This window comes from Aegilops tauschii, chromosome 2, assembly GCF_002575655.3.
Source record: "Aegilops tauschii subsp. strangulata cultivar AL8/78 chromosome 2, Aet v6.0, whole genome shotgun sequence".
Lineage (NCBI taxonomy): Eukaryota > Viridiplantae > Streptophyta > Magnoliopsida > Poales > Poaceae > Aegilops > Aegilops tauschii.
Window position 1 is genome coordinate 580,479,662 of NC_053036.3, and position 20,287 is coordinate 580,499,948.

Sequence of the window (20,287 nt, forward strand, 5' to 3'; positions counted from 1 at the left end):
TGTTTTCTTCTTCAACTAAATTTAACCTCTCGACAATATGATCGGTTGGAATTTCAGGTTCAACCACCTCCTACATAAATAAAATCTATGTCACGTTGGTCGGCATAATTGTCATAAACAATAAATGAACCAAATAGTTATAAAAAGATAATATATATACCACATCCGAATCATAGACAGGACGAGGGCCGACGGGGGCGGATACCAGAACCATCGCACTATATAATAACAAGGAATAATAAAAGTAAGAAAATTAGACAACTATCTATCTGAAGTAAGAATTTTTTTTTCTTTCAGAAAGAAGATAAGAACAAGAGGCTCACCACGGTGGTGTCGGCGACAAGATCGGCGCGGGCGATCGACGGCGGTGAAGACGGGGACGGGACGTGACGGACCGCTAAACCTAGAAAAATCTCGGGGAAAATGGAGCTCGGAGGTCGAGTTTCGAGAGAAGAAATATTAACTAGTGTGGCTCGGACATTTCATCGAACACCTCATGTGCATAGGAGGTGAGCTATAGCACCCAAATGCCCTCCCCTCGCCGGCCAGCAAAAAACAGAGCAGTGTGGAGTGCTCTGCTCGCCGACGATGGGCTATATATATATAGGCAACTCATTTGTCCCGGTTCGTGGCTGGAATCGGGACCAATGGTTGTGGGCCAAGAGCGAGACCCATTGGTCCCGGTTCGTGCCTAGAACCGGGACAAAAGGTTCCAGACGAATCGAGACCAAAGCCCACGAGGCCCCGGCCGGCCACCTGGGCTCACGAACCGGGACGAATGCACCCATTGGTCCCAGTTCATATAAGAACCGGGACTAATGGGCTGGCCAGGCCTGAACGAAAGCCCCTTTTTCTACTAGTGATAGCTGACGCACTCCCTGACGGGGTCCTTCCTGGGCAGCCCATAGCCGAATGTTCCATGTATCGCGTTGTCGGTCGGGTCTCCTTCAACGTGAGCTGTGGTGCATCATCCCAGCGTCGAGGGTACACGTGACGTGTTCGTGTGTCAATATAGTGGACAGTACTTGTCGTAGCGGCGAGGCGTCTGACTTAATTTTCTAGCAGAAATTAATGATTCAGTACAATAAACCTATTCATGAGTAATGGCATTGTCTGCAGCGTACTATCATATCATTGAGTTTTAGGTACCGCTAACATACGACCTTGTGTGCAACCGCGCTGAATTCCCTGGTGCAGCCGTGCATGCGTGCAGTGTGGTCGGAAGAATCGAGCCGATCAATGGAGTCGTTGGCCAACGCAGGAGCAGCATCCACCGAGCGCCTGCCACCGCACGTCGTGCTGCTCGCCAGCCCGGGAGCCGGCCACCTCATCCCGCTGGCGGAGCTGGCGCGGCGGCTCGTCGACCACCAGGGCTTCGCGGCCACGCTCGTCACCTTCACCGACCTCTCCTCCCCGGAGGCCCTCTCCGGCGTCCCCGCCTGCGTCGCCACAGCCGCGCTCCCGCCCGTCCCGCTCGACGACCTCCCCGCGGGCACTAGTATGAGTACCGTGCTTCTCGAGCTCATCCGTCGCTCCCTACCGAGCCTCCGCGCCCTCCTCCGCTCCGTCGGTGCGCCCCTCGCCGCGCTGGTGCCGGACTTCTTCTGCTCCGCGGCTCTGCCGCTCGCCGCCGAGCTCGGCGTCCCGGGCTACGTCTTCATGCCCAGCAACCTCACCGCCCTCGTCGTCATGCGCGCCGCGGTGGAGCTCCACGACGGCGTTCCACCCGGCGAGTACCGCGACCTCCCCGACCCTCTGGAGCTCCCCGGGGGCGTGTCCCTGTGCCACGCCGACCTGCCTCCCTCGTTCCAGAGCAGCGGCGAGCCGGTCTACGCGCACCTACTGGAGGAGGGCCGGCGCTACCGCCGCGCTGACGGCTTCCTGGTGAACACCTTCTACGAGGTGGAGCCCGCCACCGTGGAAGAGTTCAAGCTGGCGGCGAAGCGAGGCGCGTTCCCGCCCGTGTTCCCAGTTGGGCCGTTCGTCCGGCCGGGCACAAGCTCCGACGAAGCCGCCGGCGCGTCCGCGTGCCTAGACTGGCTCGATCTCCAGCCGACCGGATCCGTAGTGTACGTCTCCTTCGGGAGCGGCGGGTCGCTGACCGTGGAGCAGACCCGCCGAGCTCGCCGCTGGGCTGGAAGCGAGCGGCCACCGGTTCCTCTGGGTCGTGAGGATGCCAAATCTGGACGGTGGCAACGACGGCCGTGACCGTGACGACGACAACCCAAACCCGTTGGCCTGGCTTCCGGATGGCTTCCTGGAGAGGACGGCGGACAAGGGGCTGGCCGTGGCGGCGTGGGCGCCTCAGGTGCGCGTACTGTCCCACCCGGCGACGGCGGTATTCGTGTCGCACTGCGGCTGGAACTCCACGCTGGAGAGCGTGTCGGCAGGCGTGCCGATGGTGGCGTGGCCGCTGTACGCGGAGCAGCGGATGAACGCCGTGGCCCTGGTAGGGAGCGTCGGGGTGGCGCTGCCGCTGCGTCCGCGGGAGGCCGACGGCGTGGTGGCGCGCGACGAGATCGCGGGCGCGGTGAAGGAGCTGATGGAGAGCGCGGAGAAGGGGCGCGCCGTACGGCGGCAGGCCGGGGACCTGCAGCAGGCGGCGGCGCGCGCGTGGTCGCCGGAAGGGTCGTCCCGCCGGGCGCTGGAGGAAGTCGCCGCCACGTGGAAGAAGGCGACGCTCGGCAAGGTGAAGTAACGGACGGACTCTGTACCGGCGGCAAAGCGGCGATGGCGTTGGCGTGTTGTGTACTGCTTCTGTACCGGCGGTGTATGTTTTTATTTTTCTTTTCTTTTCTGTGAACGCGTGTAGTACGTTTTAACGAGAAGCTCTTTCGCGACCGCGCGATCCACTTCGTGCCAGCTTGTCTGACCGACCGACGACACCGACCGGTAACGCGATCACCGTTCGTCCCTTGCACTGCAATGGGATCATGGAGGGACGCTACAGTTGAGGAGAGATTGAGTTTTTTTTAAGGGAAAGCCTCGAGTGATTTTATTGCGAAATTATCAGAGTTACATCCTTCAAGACATGTGGAAGAAGAAAATTAGGTGGTTCATTGTCCCACCAATACATCAACTGAATATCGTAAGCATGCCTAGCTAAATAGTGTGCTAAATTATTGGCTTCCCTCGAACAATGCTGGAAACGAATCGAAGATACACCATGTGAGAGAGATTGAGTTAATCTAAACAGGACTCCAATAACCCCTAACAACCTAACCGTATCCGCCAGTAAGACTTTTTTTGACGCAACACTATTGTTAAAAAGCATCTTACATTATATTATAGGATGGAAGGAGTAGTATTTATTAATGGTCCTTTAAACTCAACTTGATTATGCTTGGATTTTTTAAGTTTCTTGTGGGCAATGCTTTTGTAAAGTTATCTGCAACTTGATTCTTTAAATGCCATGATTATGCTTGGTTGTTTACCATGTTGTTTGCTTCTTTCCGGTGTTGCTTCTTCTTGATAGTTCCGGTTACGTTGCGATTGTGAGGATCCGTTCGACTACGTTGGTTCGTCTACTTTATGGACCCGTTCTTCTTCCTTGCGGGATCTCAGGCAAGATGACCATACCCTCGAAATCACTTCTATCTTTGCTTGCTAGTTGTTAGCTCTATTGCTATGCCGCGCTACCTACCACTTGCTATATCATGCCTCCCATATTGCCATGTCAATCCTCTAACCATCCTTTCCTAGCAAACCGTTGTTTGGCTAAGTTACCGTTTTTGCTCAGCCCTTCTTATAGCGTTGCTAGTTGCAGGTGAAGTGGAAATTGGTTCCATGTTGGAACATGGATATTTTGGCATATCACAATATCTCTTATTTAATTAATGCATATATATACTTGGTAAAGGGTGGAAGGCTCGGCCTTATGCCTGGTGTTTTGTTCCACTCTTGCCGCCCTAATTTCCGTCATACCGGTGTTATGTTCCTTGATTTTTGCGTTCCTTACGCGGTTGAGGATTTATGGGACCCCCTTGATAGTTCGCTTTGAATAAAACTCCTCCAGCAAGGCCCAACCTTGGTTTTACATTTGCCTACCTAAGCCTTTCCCTTGGGTTTTCGCGAGCCCGAGGGTCATCTTATTTTACCCCCCCCCCCCCCCCCCGCCGGGCCAACGGTCGTCGTGAGTGTTGGTCCAACCTGTCAACCGCCGGTGGCCACCAGGGGCAACTCTGGGCTCGCCTACCGGAAGTTTGGACAATCCGGTGTGCCCTGAGAACGAGATATGTGCAGCTCCTATCGGGATTTGTCGGCACAGTCGGTCGGCTTTGCTGGTCTTGTTTTACCATTGTAAATGTCTTGTAACCGGGATTCCGAGACTGATTGGGTCTTCCCGGGAGAAGGAATATCCTTCATTGACCGTGAGAGCTTGTGATGGGCTAAGTTGGGACACCCCTGCAGGGTATAAACTTTCGAGAGCCGTGCCCGCGGTTATGTGGCAGATGTGAATTTGTTAATGTCCGGTTGTAGAGTACTTGACACTTAACTTATTTGAAATGCATCAACCGCGTGTGTAGCCGTGATGGTCTCTTCGGCGGAGTTCGGGAAGTGAACACGGTCTTGAGTTATGCTTGAACGGAAGTAGCTTCAGGATCACTTCTTGATCACTTCTAGCTTCTCGACCGTTGTGTTGCTTCTCTTCTCGCTCTTATTTGCGTATGTTAGCCACCATATTTGCTTAGTGCTTGCTGCAGCTCCACCTCATTACCCCTTTCCTACCCATAAGCTATGTGGGAGCCAATATGAGCATCCAGGTTCCGCTATTGGTTATTGACCGGAGAAGTATCTCGGTCATGTCTACGTAGTTCTCGAACCCGTAGGGTCCGCACGCTTAACGTTTCGATGACAGTTATATTATGAGTTTATATGTTTTGATGTACCGAAGGTTGTTCGGAGTCCCGGATGTGATCACGGACATGACGAGGAGTCTCGAAATGGTCGAGACATGAAGATTGATATATTGGAAGCCTATATTTGGATATCGGAAGTGTTCCGGGTGAAATCGGGATTTTACCGGAGTACCGGAGGGGTTATCGGAACCCCCCGGGGGTTAATGGGCCATAGTGGGCCTTAGTGGAGATGAGGAGAGGCGGCCAGGGCAAGGGCCGCGCGCCCCTCCCCCCTAGTCCGAATAGGACAAGGAGAGGGGGGCGGCGCCCCCCCCTTTCCTTCCTCTCCTCCACCTCTTTCCCCCTTCTCCTATTCCAACAAGGAAGGGAGGGAGTCCTACTCCTCCTGGCGCGTCTCCTCCCTGGCCGGCCACACCTCCCCCCTTGCTCCTTTATATACGGGGGCAGGGGCACCCCAAGGATACAACAATTGATCATTTGATCTTTTAGCCGTGTGCGGTGCCCCCCTCCACCATAGTCCACCTCGGTAATACTGTAGCGGTGCTTAGGCAAAGCCCTGCGTCCGTAGAACATCATCATCGTCACCACACCGTCGTGCTGACAAAACTCTCCCTCAACACTCGGCTGGATCGGAGTTCGAGGGACGTCATCGGGCTGAACGTGTGCTGAACTCGGAGGTGACGTGCGTTCGGTACTTGATCGGTCGGATCGTGAAGACGTACGACTACATCAACCGCGTTGTGCTAACGCTTCCGCTTTCGGTCTACGAGGGTACGTGGACAACACTCTCCCCTCTCGTTGATATGCATCTTGTGTGTGCGTAGGAATTTTTTTGAAATTACCACGTTCCCCAACAGTGATATCAGAGCCTGGTTGTATGCGTTGATGTTATATGCACGAGTAGAACACAAGTGAGTTGTGGGCGATATAAGTCATACTGCTTACCAGCATGTCATACTTTGGTTCGGCGGTATTGTTGGATGAAGCGGCCCGGACCGACATTACGTGTACGCTTACGCGAGACTGGTTCTACCGACGTGCTTTGCACACAGGTGGCTGGCGGGTGTCAGTTTCTCCAACTTTAGTTGAACCGAGTGTGGCTACGTCCGGTCCTTGCGAAGGTTAAAACAGCACTAACTTGACAAACTATCGTTGTGGTTTTGATGTGTAGGTAAGAACGGTTCTTGCTAAGCCCGTAGCAGCCACGTAAAATTTGCAACAACAAATTAGAGGACGTCTAACTTGTTTTTGCAGGGCATGTTGTGATGTGATATGGTCAAGACATGATGCTAAATTTTATTGTATGAGATGACCATGTTTTGTAACCGAGTTATCGGCAACTGGCAGGAGCCATATGGTTGTCGCTTTATTGTATGCAATGCAATCGCCCTGTAATGCTGTACTTTATCACTAAGCGGTAGCGATAGTCGTAGAAGCATAAGATTGGCGAGACGACAACGATGCTACGATGAAGATCAAGGTGTCGTGCCGGTGACGATGGTGATCATGACGGTGCTTCGGAGATGGAGATCACAAGCACAAGATGATGATGGCCATATCATATCACTTATATTGATTGCATGTGATGTTTATCTTTTATGCATCTTATCTTGCTTTGATTGACGGTAGCATTATAAGATGATCCCTCACTAAATTATCAAAGTATAAGTGTTCTCCCTGAGTATGCACCGTTGCGAAAGTTCTTCGTGCTGAGACACCACGTGATGATCGGGTGTGATAGGCTCTACGTTCAAATACAACGGGTGCAAAACAGTTGCACACGTGGAATACTCAGGTTAAACTTGACGAGCCTAGCATATAACAGATATGGCCTCGGAACACTGAGACCGAAAGGTCGAGCGTGAATCATATAGTAGATATGATCAACATAGTGATGTTCACCATTGAAACTACTCCATCTCACGTGATGATCGGACATGGTTTAGTTGATATGGATCACATGATCACTTAGAAGATTAAAGGGATGTCTATCTAAGTGGGAGTTCTTAAGTAATATGATTAATTGAACTTTAATTTATCATGAACTTAGTCCTGGTAGTATTAGCATATCTATGTTGTAGATCAATAGCTCGCATTGTTGCTTCCCTATGTTTTATATACGTTCCTAGAGAAAACTAAGTTGAAAGATGATAGTAGCAATGATGCGGACTGGGTCCGTGATCTGAGGTTTATCCTCATTGCTGCACAGAAGAATTATGTCCTTGATGCACCGCTAGGTGACAGACCTATTGCAGGAGCAGATGCAGGCGTTATGAACGTTTGGCTAGCTCAATATGATGACTACTTGATAGTTTAGTGCACCATGCTTAACGGCTTAGAATCGGGACTTCAAAGACGTTTTGAACGTCATGGATCATATGAGATGTTCCAGGAGTTGAAGTTAATATTTCAAGCAAATACCCGAGTTAAGAGATATGAAGTCTCCAACAGGTTCTACAGCTAAAAGATGGAGGAGAATAGCTCAAGCAGTGAGCATGTGCTCAGATTGTCCGGGTACTACAATCGCTTGAATAAAGTGGGAGTTAATCTTCCAGATAAGATAGTGATTGACAGAATTCTCTAGTCACCATCACCAAGTTAGTAGAACTTCATGATGAACTATAATATGCAAGGGATAACAGAAACAATTCCCAAGCTCTTCGTGATGCTGAAATCGACGAAGGTAGAAATCAAGAAAAACATCAAGCGTTGATGGTTGACGAGACCACTAGTTTCAAGAAAAGGGCAAAGGGAAAAATGGGAACTTTAAGAAGAACGACAAGCAAGTTGCTACTCAAGTGAAGAAGCCCAAGTCTGGTCCTAAGCCTGAGACTAAGTGCTTCTACTGCAAAGGGACTGGTCACTGGAAGCGGAACTACCCCAACTATTTGGTGGATAAGAAGGATGGCAAAGTGAACAAAGGTATATTGGATATACATGTTACTGATGTGTACTTTACTAGTGTTTATAGCAACCCCTCGGCATTTGATACTGGTTCAGTTGCTAAGAGTAGTAACTCGAAACGGGAGTTGCAGAATAAACAGAAACTAGTAAAAGGCAAGGTGACGATGTGTGTTGGAAGTAGTTCCAAGATTGATATGATCATCATCGCACACTCCCTATACTTTCAGGATTAGTGTTGAAACTAAATAAGGGTTATTTGGTGTTTGCGTTGAGCATGAATATGATTTGATCATGTTTATTGCAATACGGTTATTCATTTAAATTAGAGAATAATTGTTGTTCTGTTTACATGAATAAAACCTTCTATGGTCATACACCCAATAAAATGGTTTGTTGGATCTCGATCGTAGTGATACACATATTCATAATAATGAAGCCAAAAGATGCAAAGTTAATAATGATAGTGCAACTTATTTGTGGCACTGCCGTTTAGATCATATTGGTGTAAAGCGCATGAAGAAACTCCATGCTGATGGGATTTTGGAATCACTTGATTATGAATCACTTGATGATTGCGAACCATGCCTCTTGGGCAAGATGACTAAAACGCCGTTCTCCGGAACAATGGAGCAAGCAACAGATTTGTTGGAAATCATACATACTGATGTATGTGGTCCGATGAATATTAAGGCTTGCGGCGAGTATCGTTATTTTCTGACCTTCACAGATGATTTGAGCAGATATGGGTATATCTACTTGATGAAACATAAGTCTGAAACATTTGAAAAAGTTCAAAGAATTTCAGTGTGAAGTGGAAAATCATCGTAACAAGAAAAATAAAGTTTCCACGATCTGATCGCGAAGACGAATATTTGAGTTACGAGTTTGATCTTCAATTAAAACAATGTGGAATAGTTTCACAAACTCATGCCACCTGGAACACCACAGCGTAATGGTGTGTCCGAACATCGTAACCGTAATTTATTTGATATGGTGCGATCTATGATGTCTCTTACCGATTTAACACTACCATTTTGGGGTTATGCATTAGAGACAGCTGCATTCACGTTAAATTGGGCACCATCTAAATCCGTTGAGATGACACCGGATGAACTGTGGTTTAGCAAGAAACCAAGGTCGTCGTTTCTTAAAGTTTGGGGTTGTGATGCTTATATGAAAAAGTTTCATCCTGATAAGCTCAAACCCAAATCGAAGAATTGTGTCTTCATAGGATACCCAAAGGAGACTGTTGGGTACACCTTCTATCACAGATCCGAAGGCAAGACTTTTGTTGCTAAATTTGGATCCTTTTTAGAGAAGGAGTTTCTCTCGAAAGAAGTGAGTGGGAGGAAAGTAGAACTTGATGAGGTAACTGTACCTGCTCCCTTATTGGAAAGTAGTTCATCACAGAAATCTGTTCCTGTGACTACTACACCAATTAGTGAGGAAGCTAATGATGATGATCATGTAACTTTAGATCAAGTTACTACCGAACCTCGTAGGTAAACCAGAGTGAGATCCGCACCAGAGTGGTACGGTAATCCTGTTCTGGAGGTCATGTTTCTTGACCATGACGAACCTACGAACTATGAGGAAGCGATGATGAGCCCAGATTCCGCGAAATGGCTTGAGGCCATGGAATCTGAGATGAGATCCATGTATGAGAACAAAGTATGGACTTTGATTGACTTGCCCAATGATCGCCGAGCCATTGAGATTATATGGATCTTCAAGAAGAAGACGGACGCTGATAGTAGTGTTACTATCTACAAAGCTAGAATTGTCGCAAAAGGTTTTCGACAAGTTCAAGGTGTTGACTACGATGAAAGTTTCTCACTCGTATCTATGATTAAGTCTGTCCGAATCATGTTAGCAATTGCCGCATTTTATAAAATCTGGCAAATGGATAAACAAAACTGCATTCCTTAATGGATTTATTAAATAAGAGTTGTATATGATGCAACCAGAAGGTTTTGTCAATCCTAAAGGTGCTAACAAAATATGCAAGCTCCATCGATCCATCTATGGACTGGTGCAAGCATCTCGGAGTTGGAATATACACTTTGATGAGTTGATCAAAGCATATAATTTTATACAGACTTGCGGTGAAGCCTGTATTTACAAGAAAGTGAGTGGAAGCACTACATCATTTCTGATAAGTATACGTGAATGACATATTGTTGATCGGAAATAATGTAGAATTATTCTGCAAAGCATAAAGGAGTGTTTGAAAGGAGTTTTTCAAAGAAAGACCTCGGTGCAGCTGCTTACATATTGAGCATCAAGATCTATAGAGATAGATCAAGACGCTTGATAAGTTTTTCAATGAGTACATACCTTGACAAGATTTTGAAGTAGTTGAAAATGGAACAGTCAAAGAAAGAGTTCTTGCCTGTGTTACAAGGTGTGAAATTGAGTAAGACTCAAAGCCCGACCACGGCAGAAGATAGAAAGAGAATGAAAGCCATTCCCTATGCCTTGGCCATAGATTCTATAAAGTATGCCATGTTGTGTACAAGATCTATTGTATACCTACACTGATTTTGGCAAGGGAGTACAATAGTGATCTAGAAGTAGATCACTGGACAACGCTCAAAATTATCCTTAGTGGAATAAGGATATGTTTCTCGATTATGGAGGTGACAAAAAAGGGTTCGTCATAAAGGGTTACGTCGATGCAAATTTTGACACTAATCCAGATGACTCTAAGTCTCAATCTGGATACATATTGAAAGTGGGAGCAATTAGCTAGAGTAGCTCCGTGCAGAGCATTGTAGACATAGAAATTTGCAAAATACTTACGGATCTGAATGTGACAGACCCGTTGACTAAAATTATCTCACAAGCAAAACATGATCACACCTTAGTACTCTTTGGGTGTTAATCACATAGCGATGTGAACTAGATTATTGACTCTAGTAAACCCTTTAGGTGTTGGTCACATGACGATGTGAACTATGGGTGTTAATCACATGGTGATGTGAACTATTGATGTTAAATCACATGGCGATGTGATCTAGATTATTGACTCTAGTGCAAGTGAGAGACTGAAGGAAATATGCCCTAGAGGCAATAATAAAGTTATTATTTATTTCCTTATATCATGATAAATGTTTATTATTCATGCTAGAATTGTATTAACCGGAAACATAATACATGTGTCAATACATAGACAAACATAATGTCACTAGTATGCCTCTACTTGACTAGCTCGTTGATCAAAGATGGTTATGTTTCCTAGCCATAGACATGAGTTGTCATTTGATTAACGGGATCACATCATTAGAAGAATGATGTGATTGACTTGACCCATTCCGTTAGCTTAGCACACGATCGTTTAGTATGTTGCTATTGCTTTCTTCATGACTTATACATGTTTCTATGACTATGAGATTATGCAACTCCCGTTTACCGGAGGAACACTTTGTGTGCTACCAAACGTCACAACGTAACTGGGTGATTATAAAGGTGCTCTACAGGTGTCTCCGAAGGTACTTGTTGGGTTGGCGTATTTCGAGATTAGGATTTGTCACTTCGATTGTCGGAGAGGTATCTCTGGGCCCACTCGGTAATGCACATCACTTAAGCCTTGCAAGCATTGCAACTAATGAATTAGTTGTGGGATGATGTATTACGGAACGAGTAAAGAGACTTGCCGGTAACGAGATTGAACCAGGTATTGAGATACCGACGATCAAATCTCGGACAAATAACATACCGATGAAAAAGGGAACAACGTATGTTTTTATGCGGTCTGACCGATAAAGATCTTCGTAGAATATGTGGGAGCCAATATGAGCATTCAGGTTCCGCTATTGGTTATTGACCGAAGACGTGTCTCGGTCATGTCTACGTAGTTCTCGAACCCGTAGGGTCCGCACGCTTAACGTTTCGATGACAGTTATATTATGAGTTTATATGTTTTGATGTACCGAAGGTTATTCGGAGTCCCGGATGTGATCACGGACATGACGAGGAGTCTCGAAATGGTCGAGACATGAAGATTGATATATTGGAAGCCTATATTTGGATATCGGAAGTGTTCCGGGTGAAATCGAGATTTTACCGGAGTACCGGAGGGGTTACCGGAACCCCCCCGGGGGTTAATGGGCCATAGTGGGCCTTAGTGGAGATGAGGAGAGGCGGCCAGGGCAAGGGCCACGCGCCCCTCGCCCTAGTCCGAATAGGACAAGGAGAGGGGGGCGGCGCCCCTCCCTTTCCTTCCTCTCCTCCACCTCTTTCCCCTTCTCCTATTCCAACAAGGAAGGGAGGGAGTCCTACTCCCGGCTCCTCCTGGCGCGTCTCCTCACTGGCCGGCCGCACCTCCCCCTTGCTCCTTTATATACGGGGGCAGGGGGCACCCCAAGTATACAACAATTGATCATTTGATCTTTTAGCCGTGTGCGGTGCCCCCTCCACCATAGTCCACCTCGGTAATACTGCAGCGATGCTTAGGCGAAGCCCTGCATCGGTAGAACATCATCATCGTCACCACGCCGTCGTGCTGACGAAACTCTCCCTCAACACTCGGCTGGATCGGAGTTCGAGGGACGTCATCGGGCTGAACGTGTGCTGAACTCGGAGGTGCCGTGCGTTCGGTACTTGATCGGTCGGATCGTGAAGACGTACGACTACATCAACCGCGTTGTGCTAACGCTTCCGCTTTCGGTCTACGAGGGTACGTGGACAACACTCTCCCCTCTCGTTGCTATGCATCACCATGATCTTGCGTGTGCGTAGGAATTTTTTTGAAATTACTACGTTCCCCAACAACTATCTATGGCAAAGGTATGCCTACGGCATAGTCGTCGGCATAGGCCCCTCTGCCACGTCATCGATCCGTATGCCATGCCACGTCATCGATCCGTGGGACTGCACCTCCGTGTGTGCACAGATATGCCGAGCCGTCGGCATACATTTATTTTACTTTATTTTGTTATTTTACTTTATTTTAGTTTTTGTTTTTGCATAAGATAATTATGCCTTATCTAAAAAAATACCCCGATGGTATATCGATTGCCCCCCGTTACGAACGTCGCTATCGTCGTGTCACGGAGGGGGGAAACGGTCGACACGGAGGGAATTCTGGTTGGTGGGGGGATTCGGGGTGTAGCTATGTCAACCTACGACGGCCACCCGGGCTACGCCGACGGATATGTTGCCGACGGCCCTATGCCGACGGGAGCTGTCGGCATAGGCCTGTCCCGACGGCCAGTCAGGGCTATGCCGACGGCCCTGGCCATCGGCATAGGGTGCGATTCCGGTAGTGGTAGGTGACAAAGCATGAAGGCAACATTGCAGATGATATGTTATCTCGAATCTCCTTGGTGGCTTTATCTCCTGACCAGTACTCATAGTTACACCAGGACTCTGGATTTAGATCCCTCCCCAACATTTGTTGTCAGCTGATGTAACTTCAATGGTAAATCGCGCCACTTGCAATATCAGATGAAAAAACTATTTTGGTGAAACATTCAATTTTCTTTACCAGATGAAAAATTTCAGTTGCTTTACCAGATGGAATTCTTCATTCGCCAAGTTTAGAAGTTTCTGGATATTACTTTAAAAATATGTTGGGGAGGGTAAATTTATATATGTTTGAAGATCAAATTCAATCACCTCTATGTCTATCTACTGAATTTTTCATGATGATTTGGTTGCTTTAAATTGGTAGAGCCATAATAGAGACATCATATGGGCATAGCCAATGTATTTTTTTCACCAAAAATGTTCAAGGCCAAGGAACTGTCGTTATATTGAGGGGTATATAAATGAGCAGAGGGCATATGCTAGTTGTGCTAAAGTTGATTACACATATACCCTCTGTATATCCGCATATCTATCATTAGCCACCATGTGCATTTGACAAAAAAAAAACTAAATCAGAAAAAAAATAACAAGATATAACCATAGATACACAATTACGAGACATGCCACTCAAGCATCATTAAACCACACAGCATCTACCAAAGCAATAGAGTAGGCCAATAAGGGTAGGGAAACACTACACACTTGATTCCCTCAATGGAAATTTATTTAAAATCTGAGACTCCAAGACTGTTATAACAAAATGGAGGAAGTAGTAGAGAATATTGAGAAATCAGCATCTGTAACTATTAATTGCACCATAGAAAAAGAGGTTGAGGCACCTACTTCAGATGTTCCTTTTGTCCTGGCAAAACTCACTTCCACAACAACATTTAAATGCCTCGACAGGGTGGTTGACATCATCAAAGTCAAGTCCATAGTCCTGTGGTCAATGTGTGCACAAAAGAAGATTATGCATTTTGACGTATAACTTAGAAGTAGGCAATAATCTAAGCAAGAAGATTTCACTAAACAAACAAGGAACGATAGGTTGACACAACTACGGATGGATTTGCGGAGACACAGTTCAACATAAGGTCTAGAAGTCTAAAACATGAGATTGAACAGAATTCTGTCAGGATATTAGAAACAGTTTGGCCCATATCTTAGTCCTTAGATTCACTAGTGTACGACTGATGCGGCACAATGGAGCTTAAATTAATGTAAATTGGCTAACTGCATGAAGTATACCACCTACCCATATAAGTTCTTCAAATGGCTTTATTTGCCTTGTGGTGAAAAACGCCGGCTGAACAAAACAAAAGAATAAACAAACAATCTTCATATGTTTCAAACTTGATTAACATAAACGCCAGTAAATAGCTGGAGTTGCATACATACATGGTAGTAGTGGTGGTCGGGTGTCTCAATCTCAACAGGTATAACAATAAGATTGGCATCAGAACACCTGCACCATACCATGACGTACCAAGTCGAAAAATTCTCAAGAATAAAACATTCCAAGTCAATCAGTTAAAATTCAAATTATTGGTTCACCATACTATGGAAGCACCTTCTTTTTTTTTGGTTTCTCTCTACCTCTGTGTTCAAATCTTGTGTTATGAAGTGCTATTAGATAGCTTCAAACTAGAGTAGCATCACTTGCACAATGCACATCGTAATCAAAGTATTCAGATAAGGAATAATACAAAGCATATTCACTACTAAATTACACACATGCACAAATAAAGATAGTGTTAACTTGTAAAAGTACATAGAACCAAGGTTGAACTTCCAGCTCAAATATAGCCATTCATCAGTTACATTTTAGTCAAATTTGTTTGCGATTTTTATGACTCTTTTTTGTGACGGTGCTGTTGGTGGTGGTAGTCATAAAGGAAATTACTTACCTATGGTTTATGAACCTTGCCACGTTCCCATAAAAGGTGCCATCCAGACAGAGAGCATGGTCGTCCTCCAGAACATCTTCAGTGACCCAGTCAGCATCAAGCAACGTAGGGTAGGTATGCTTACCGTTCGACACCATTTGATTGTTTCGCTCATACAGCTCATTGTTCGTCAATATTTCACCAACATACTCACAAATAAATGCGCCCCAAGGAAGTTCCTCAGCAGCCCGCAGTCCCCATCCTTTTTCTCCAGGGGTTAAGAAAACCTGAAACGACACGCATTACAATGAATATAAGAAAACATGCATGATGTGCAGTTTGATGTGATGAGGACATGAGTATACACAGAATGCTCAACATTTCCACATTAATGTAAGGCAAAATTGGATCCTACATTCAGTCATCATTGCCGTATTAATTGAACTTGAAATAGAAAGAAACAGGTTCAACATTGCCACATTAATCAAAGGAAAGATAGAAGGATCTGTACAGCTTGCCTGGAAGGTGCTGACTAATCATGCATACTTTAAACCGCTTTAATTATATGCATTAGATCGCTATAATAAACAGAATTCTACTTTTTATGTATGGATATGGAGCTGCCAATTACCTATGGAATTCAGTTAGTTCAGTAATACTCCCTCCTTGCCAAATTATAAAGCATATAAGTTTGTCCTAAGTCAAACTTTGTAAACTTTGACCAACTGCATAGAAAAAATTATCAACCTCTACAATACAAAATCAATGCCATTAGATTCATCATGAAATATATTTTTATATGGTATACATTTTCTATTGTAGGTGCTCATATATTTTTTCTATAAACTTGGTCGAAATCTACAAAGTTTGACTTCACACAAAACTTATGTGCACTTTAATTTGGCAAGGAGGGAACATTTGCCAACTGACACTGATTAATAAAAGCTTTATCTTTGGTGCAAGAGGGCCATACCAAGAGCTTAAATGGGTACAAACGACTTACTTGTAGGTGCCGACTAATACCCCGCTGCACCACACGATTTCCACAATTTCTGGCGCATCCACATTTACTCCAGCATTCCTTGATAAATTTCCTTATAGGGTGCCCTTTACAAGGATTCACCTTGGCGTTTGGTGACTCAGAATTTACGATCTTCACTCGTTCCCTTGAACAAATTTTGCAGTAGAATTTTGGAAGCACGGAGAGACAAGAATTGAGAAATTCTTCCTTAAGCAGGCCATCTCTTGTATAAGCAAAGTCGCCTCCAGTTTCTGCTGCGCATGCACAAGGAATCGGTTCTGCTAGGCAATCTCCAAAGCAGTCTGAGCAGCAATTGTCATCTCCTATTCTAGCAAGGGAAAGACTGACATATGCATTCTGGAATGTGATATTGCGTGGTATATAGTGAAAGGGAGGAGGAAGAATCCCATTGCCACCTTCATTGATTATGGGAATTCTCACATGTTCTTCACCTTTTGTTATGTCATTGACATCATGAGCTGGTCCCTTGGGCTTGGCAATAACCAGCATATTACTGGAACTGCTCTGTTCTCCAGCAGTAGCACTAGAGGGGCAAATACCACCATGGATCATGCTATTATTAGGTGGCATACACGAGGAACCAGCTTGATTTGGCACTGAAGGCTTAGGTAAAAAGTCCATGGCAGGAACTATTTGTAGCATTCCACTTTCTCTTGGTTCACTATATGTATAGTCCAATTCAATGATAGACTTGTTGTGTGCGTCATTGTATGCTGGAGGATTTTGAAAGAAAAATACAGAAATTCTAAGTAGTTAGGAGTTATTAGAGATTAAGATCCTAGGTTAACAAGGCAACTGAAAACAATATTAACAGGGCAACCACAACAAGATGATGCAATCTTTTTCTCCCCCCAAAAGAAAGAAAGATGATGCAATCTTTGAAGGAAAAACCGGACACCTCAGGAGCAATTGCAGTAAACATATCGGTATCACTAAAGAGTTATTACATTGTTTTTATAAATTCGAAATTCACAACAGTACAGCTCCTGTGTCAGTATGCCAAAGGTAGGCTTATAGGCTTGCACACAAGCCAAAGGTAGTAGACAAACTGGTAAACAGTGCACACCAAGACCAGTGATGCATTGAGAAAATAGCACTGAAATTAACAAGAGTTTCTACAATTCAATGGTAGTCGTTTTAGTTTTTTTTTCTTAACACAACAGGATGTGTGTCATATTTGGATGTTAAGAGGTGCACCGAAATGGTGCAAGTAAAAACAGAGCCCAAAAACAAAGAACAGAGAACGGTAAAATAAGATGTTTATTATGAAACTAACCCTGCAAAAAGACAAAAAACAAAGAGCAAACTAAAAAGCAATAAAACCAAGGCAAGATCTAAGCTAAAAACGGCCAGGAGGCCTGGAGTGCACTGTCAAAGTGCCTCAGCTCCAGCAACTACCTGCCACAGCTCTGCTTCATCAAAGGTGGACTTGATCGACTCCTGGAACCTCAGAATCACAACATCAAACACAGGCATTGGGTAGCCACCAAATTTCCCACAACGTTATCAAGATGAGAGTGCGCCACTTTTAAGTCTGAGTTATAAATTTTATGACCGCTAATTTCTATCACACTACAAACTATATTATGAAATAAATTGATGGCGCATTTACTAATCTTTTTTAGGATGAAAAATTGGGAACCATGACCATTACTAATAGTGAAAGTTTTGCATTCCGCAAACAGCCTATATTTGGAAAGCATAAGAAGACTATCAAACTCAGGGCATCGAGATAACAATATTTATTTTGTATATGTATAACAGAAATGCAAATAAAATGTTTTTTTCTCAGCAAATAAATCAATACAAAGTGTGAGACATACTTGCTAAAACAGAAATTACCTCTCTGATGGCTGGAATCTTGAACTGGTGGGCACATAACTGCCAGCGGGGTCTCGAAAGTAGGAAGCTCTTGACCTTGGAGTGATAAAGCTGAACTATCTTCATCTGTCAATGTATCCTTGAGAACATTGATTTCCATGTCTGTTTCTTCAATCGGCAGTCGTGAAGAAGACAACTGCAATGTGTTCCCAGTGGCACAAACAGTTTGAGGGCCTGCTTCTTGCTGCAGTGGAGCTTCAGCCAACTCTCTCTTCTCATTGACACGCACCTTGGATGTAGGTTTTCGAGAATGATGTTTTATCTTTAGCTTCTTTTTACAGTGATCCGAATCAAGATTCTTCCTCTTGTTAGCTTGCCTTTGCTGTTCTTCCTGTACCAAAAGTGGCAGAGTAAGGAGTTATAAGAGAAATGTTGCCCCTCAATACATTATATTCTGGCTAAATGGTCAGAACAAAGTAGACTGTACTTTGCGATCTGGCTCGTCGAATATGGCATCGGTTAGAACCCGAAAGTCATCAGCTTCTATAAACTCCCAGTTGTGATCATACAACTCTAATAGATTCGTCAACACTGGTGAAACAGTTTCTCTCTGAATTCCAATAGCACCCAGATATGTGACAGCAGCATCAAATCTTTCCTTGCAAACCTTTGAAGATGCCATCCTGCATATAATGGAAGAAATCAATATAGCACATCGTACAGATAGTGGCACCTCCAAGAACCAACTGATAAAAAGCATAAATACACAGATAAAAAGTTAAGCTAGCAGCCTAGCACCACAAACACATTACGAAGACATGCCAGCAGATAACGATATTATTGATACATTATGGAAAGCTGTGTAACTGCTAAGTGAATGAAATTTTGGCTGCAAGGGCCAGCAACGAGATTAGTATATTGCTTCTCAGAGCAGGATACTTGTCTCTGAAAATGTTGAATGGAACCGCTCTTTTTTCCGTTTAGAATTGAAATTTTGTGATATGACAGATCTAGTATACCAACTGGAACTTCTCTGAAAATTTACAGGCCATCTGCACAGTTTCCTCAATGAGATGCAGCGCATCAAAAGCTGGGACTGCAACGAATATTTACTGACTTGTTAACACCCAATGCAGCATGCACGCAAATCCAGTTCATCGTTAGAGATCTAGTATACACCGAATGTGTGTACTAGTGTATCCGTTTACTGAATCTCTTATCACCGTTAGAGATGCTAATCGTGCACTAAAAATATCATCCAGAAATTGCGACATTTCGCGTATAATCAAAAGCAGAGCGTCCAGACTCCAGTCGTATTATCATCACCACAAAACGGCGAACCACATAACCAAGGAACGGAGAAAAAATCGTCAAGAAAACCCCCGCATTCCGCATCGCCAGAGAGACAGCACACGCAAACCTCTTCAGTCTTCAGTACAAAAATTAACCAGCGCGAGGGATTCGAAGCGGGGATTGCGATCTGGACAGCCAGGCCTCGTCTCGAGGTTACCCAGCGGCGGAGCGCCGACAAACTATGAACTAAGAGAGGGCGTCAGAATCCGCAGAAAAGTAAAACAAGGCAAAAACCCCATTCTGCAAAACAAGCGCGCACGCACCTCCTACGCCAACCGCGGCCCAAGGAGACGAAGCCGATGCACGGGGAAGCGACCGAGGCCTCCGCGGAAGACGGGGGCGCGGTCGCCGCCGGCCGAGAGATTGGGGTTTTGGAGCGGCGTTGCCGGCGTTGGGGTTTTTGAGACGGAAGAAGAGGCTGGTTGGTGGGAGCAGCGAAACAGAGCGTGGAAGTCCAGGCGACGAGAATAGGGGAAGAGGGGAAGAGGCGAGCCGTCTGCGGACGCCAAGGTACTGCTTGCGGGCACATTCGCATCCGGAACACCAAAAAACATTGAAAACAAGTTCAAAAAATCCTGAATATTTTTTGTGGTAAATTTTGACAAATGCTCTAAGTGCTTACAAAGTTTCAACGCGGAATCACATTCGTGGAAGCCGTGCCAAAAAGAACAAGATCGATGCTGATTTTGTCTCTCTTTTTTGCCGCGACTTTCACGGATGTGATTTCATCATGAAACTTTGCAAGCACATAGAACATTTGTCAAAGTTTGTCACAAAAAAGGCTCGGGGTGTTTTGAACATTATTTCAATATTTTGCAGTGTTACTGTTTACCGTGACCTCATTTGAGCTCGCGAGTAGAAGGAGACTTCCGGCAGTCTGCCCCTCCATAGGGATTTTTTTTCTTTTACTAGAGCAATGCCCTTTATTGCAACGGGATATAAATATTGTAATATGTCGGTTTGTGATTTACCTGTCTATAATAATACGATTGTGTAAATAAATATCATTAAATTCTGTCCATGAATTACCATATATTTTGATCCGAAGTTTGGTAAGTAAATTAAAGCGGAACTGGTTCCGTCGTGGTTTTGTCACGGCAGATGTCCTAGTG

General features: G+C 45.2%; 1 protein-coding gene and 1 pseudogene across 1 annotated transcript; one reads left to right on the plus strand and one right to left on the minus strand.

Annotated features, from left to right (window-relative positions):
• The first annotated feature begins 1,017 nt into the window (after window positions 1-1,017).
• On the plus strand, window positions 1,018-3,028 carry LOC109736823 (hydroquinone glucosyltransferase-like; annotated as a pseudogene).
• Window positions 3,029-13,757: 10,729 nt separating this feature from the next.
• LOC109736848 (histone-lysine N-methyltransferase SUVR4-like) lies at window positions 13,758-19,609 on the minus strand. Its single transcript, XM_040399838.3, has 8 exons — window positions 19,439-19,609; window positions 18,310-18,505; window positions 17,844-18,213; window positions 15,963-16,714; window positions 14,981-15,246; window positions 14,472-14,538; window positions 14,329-14,379; window positions 13,758-14,013 (listed from the first exon to the last, which is right to left on the minus strand). The coding sequence occupies exons 2-8, from the start codon at window positions 18,502-18,504 to the stop codon at window positions 13,918-13,920; spliced, it is 1,797 nt and encodes a 598-aa protein (XP_040255772.1). The 5' UTR covers window position 18,505; window positions 19,439-19,609; the 3' UTR covers window positions 13,758-13,917.
• Window positions 19,610-20,287: the final 678 nt, after the last annotated feature.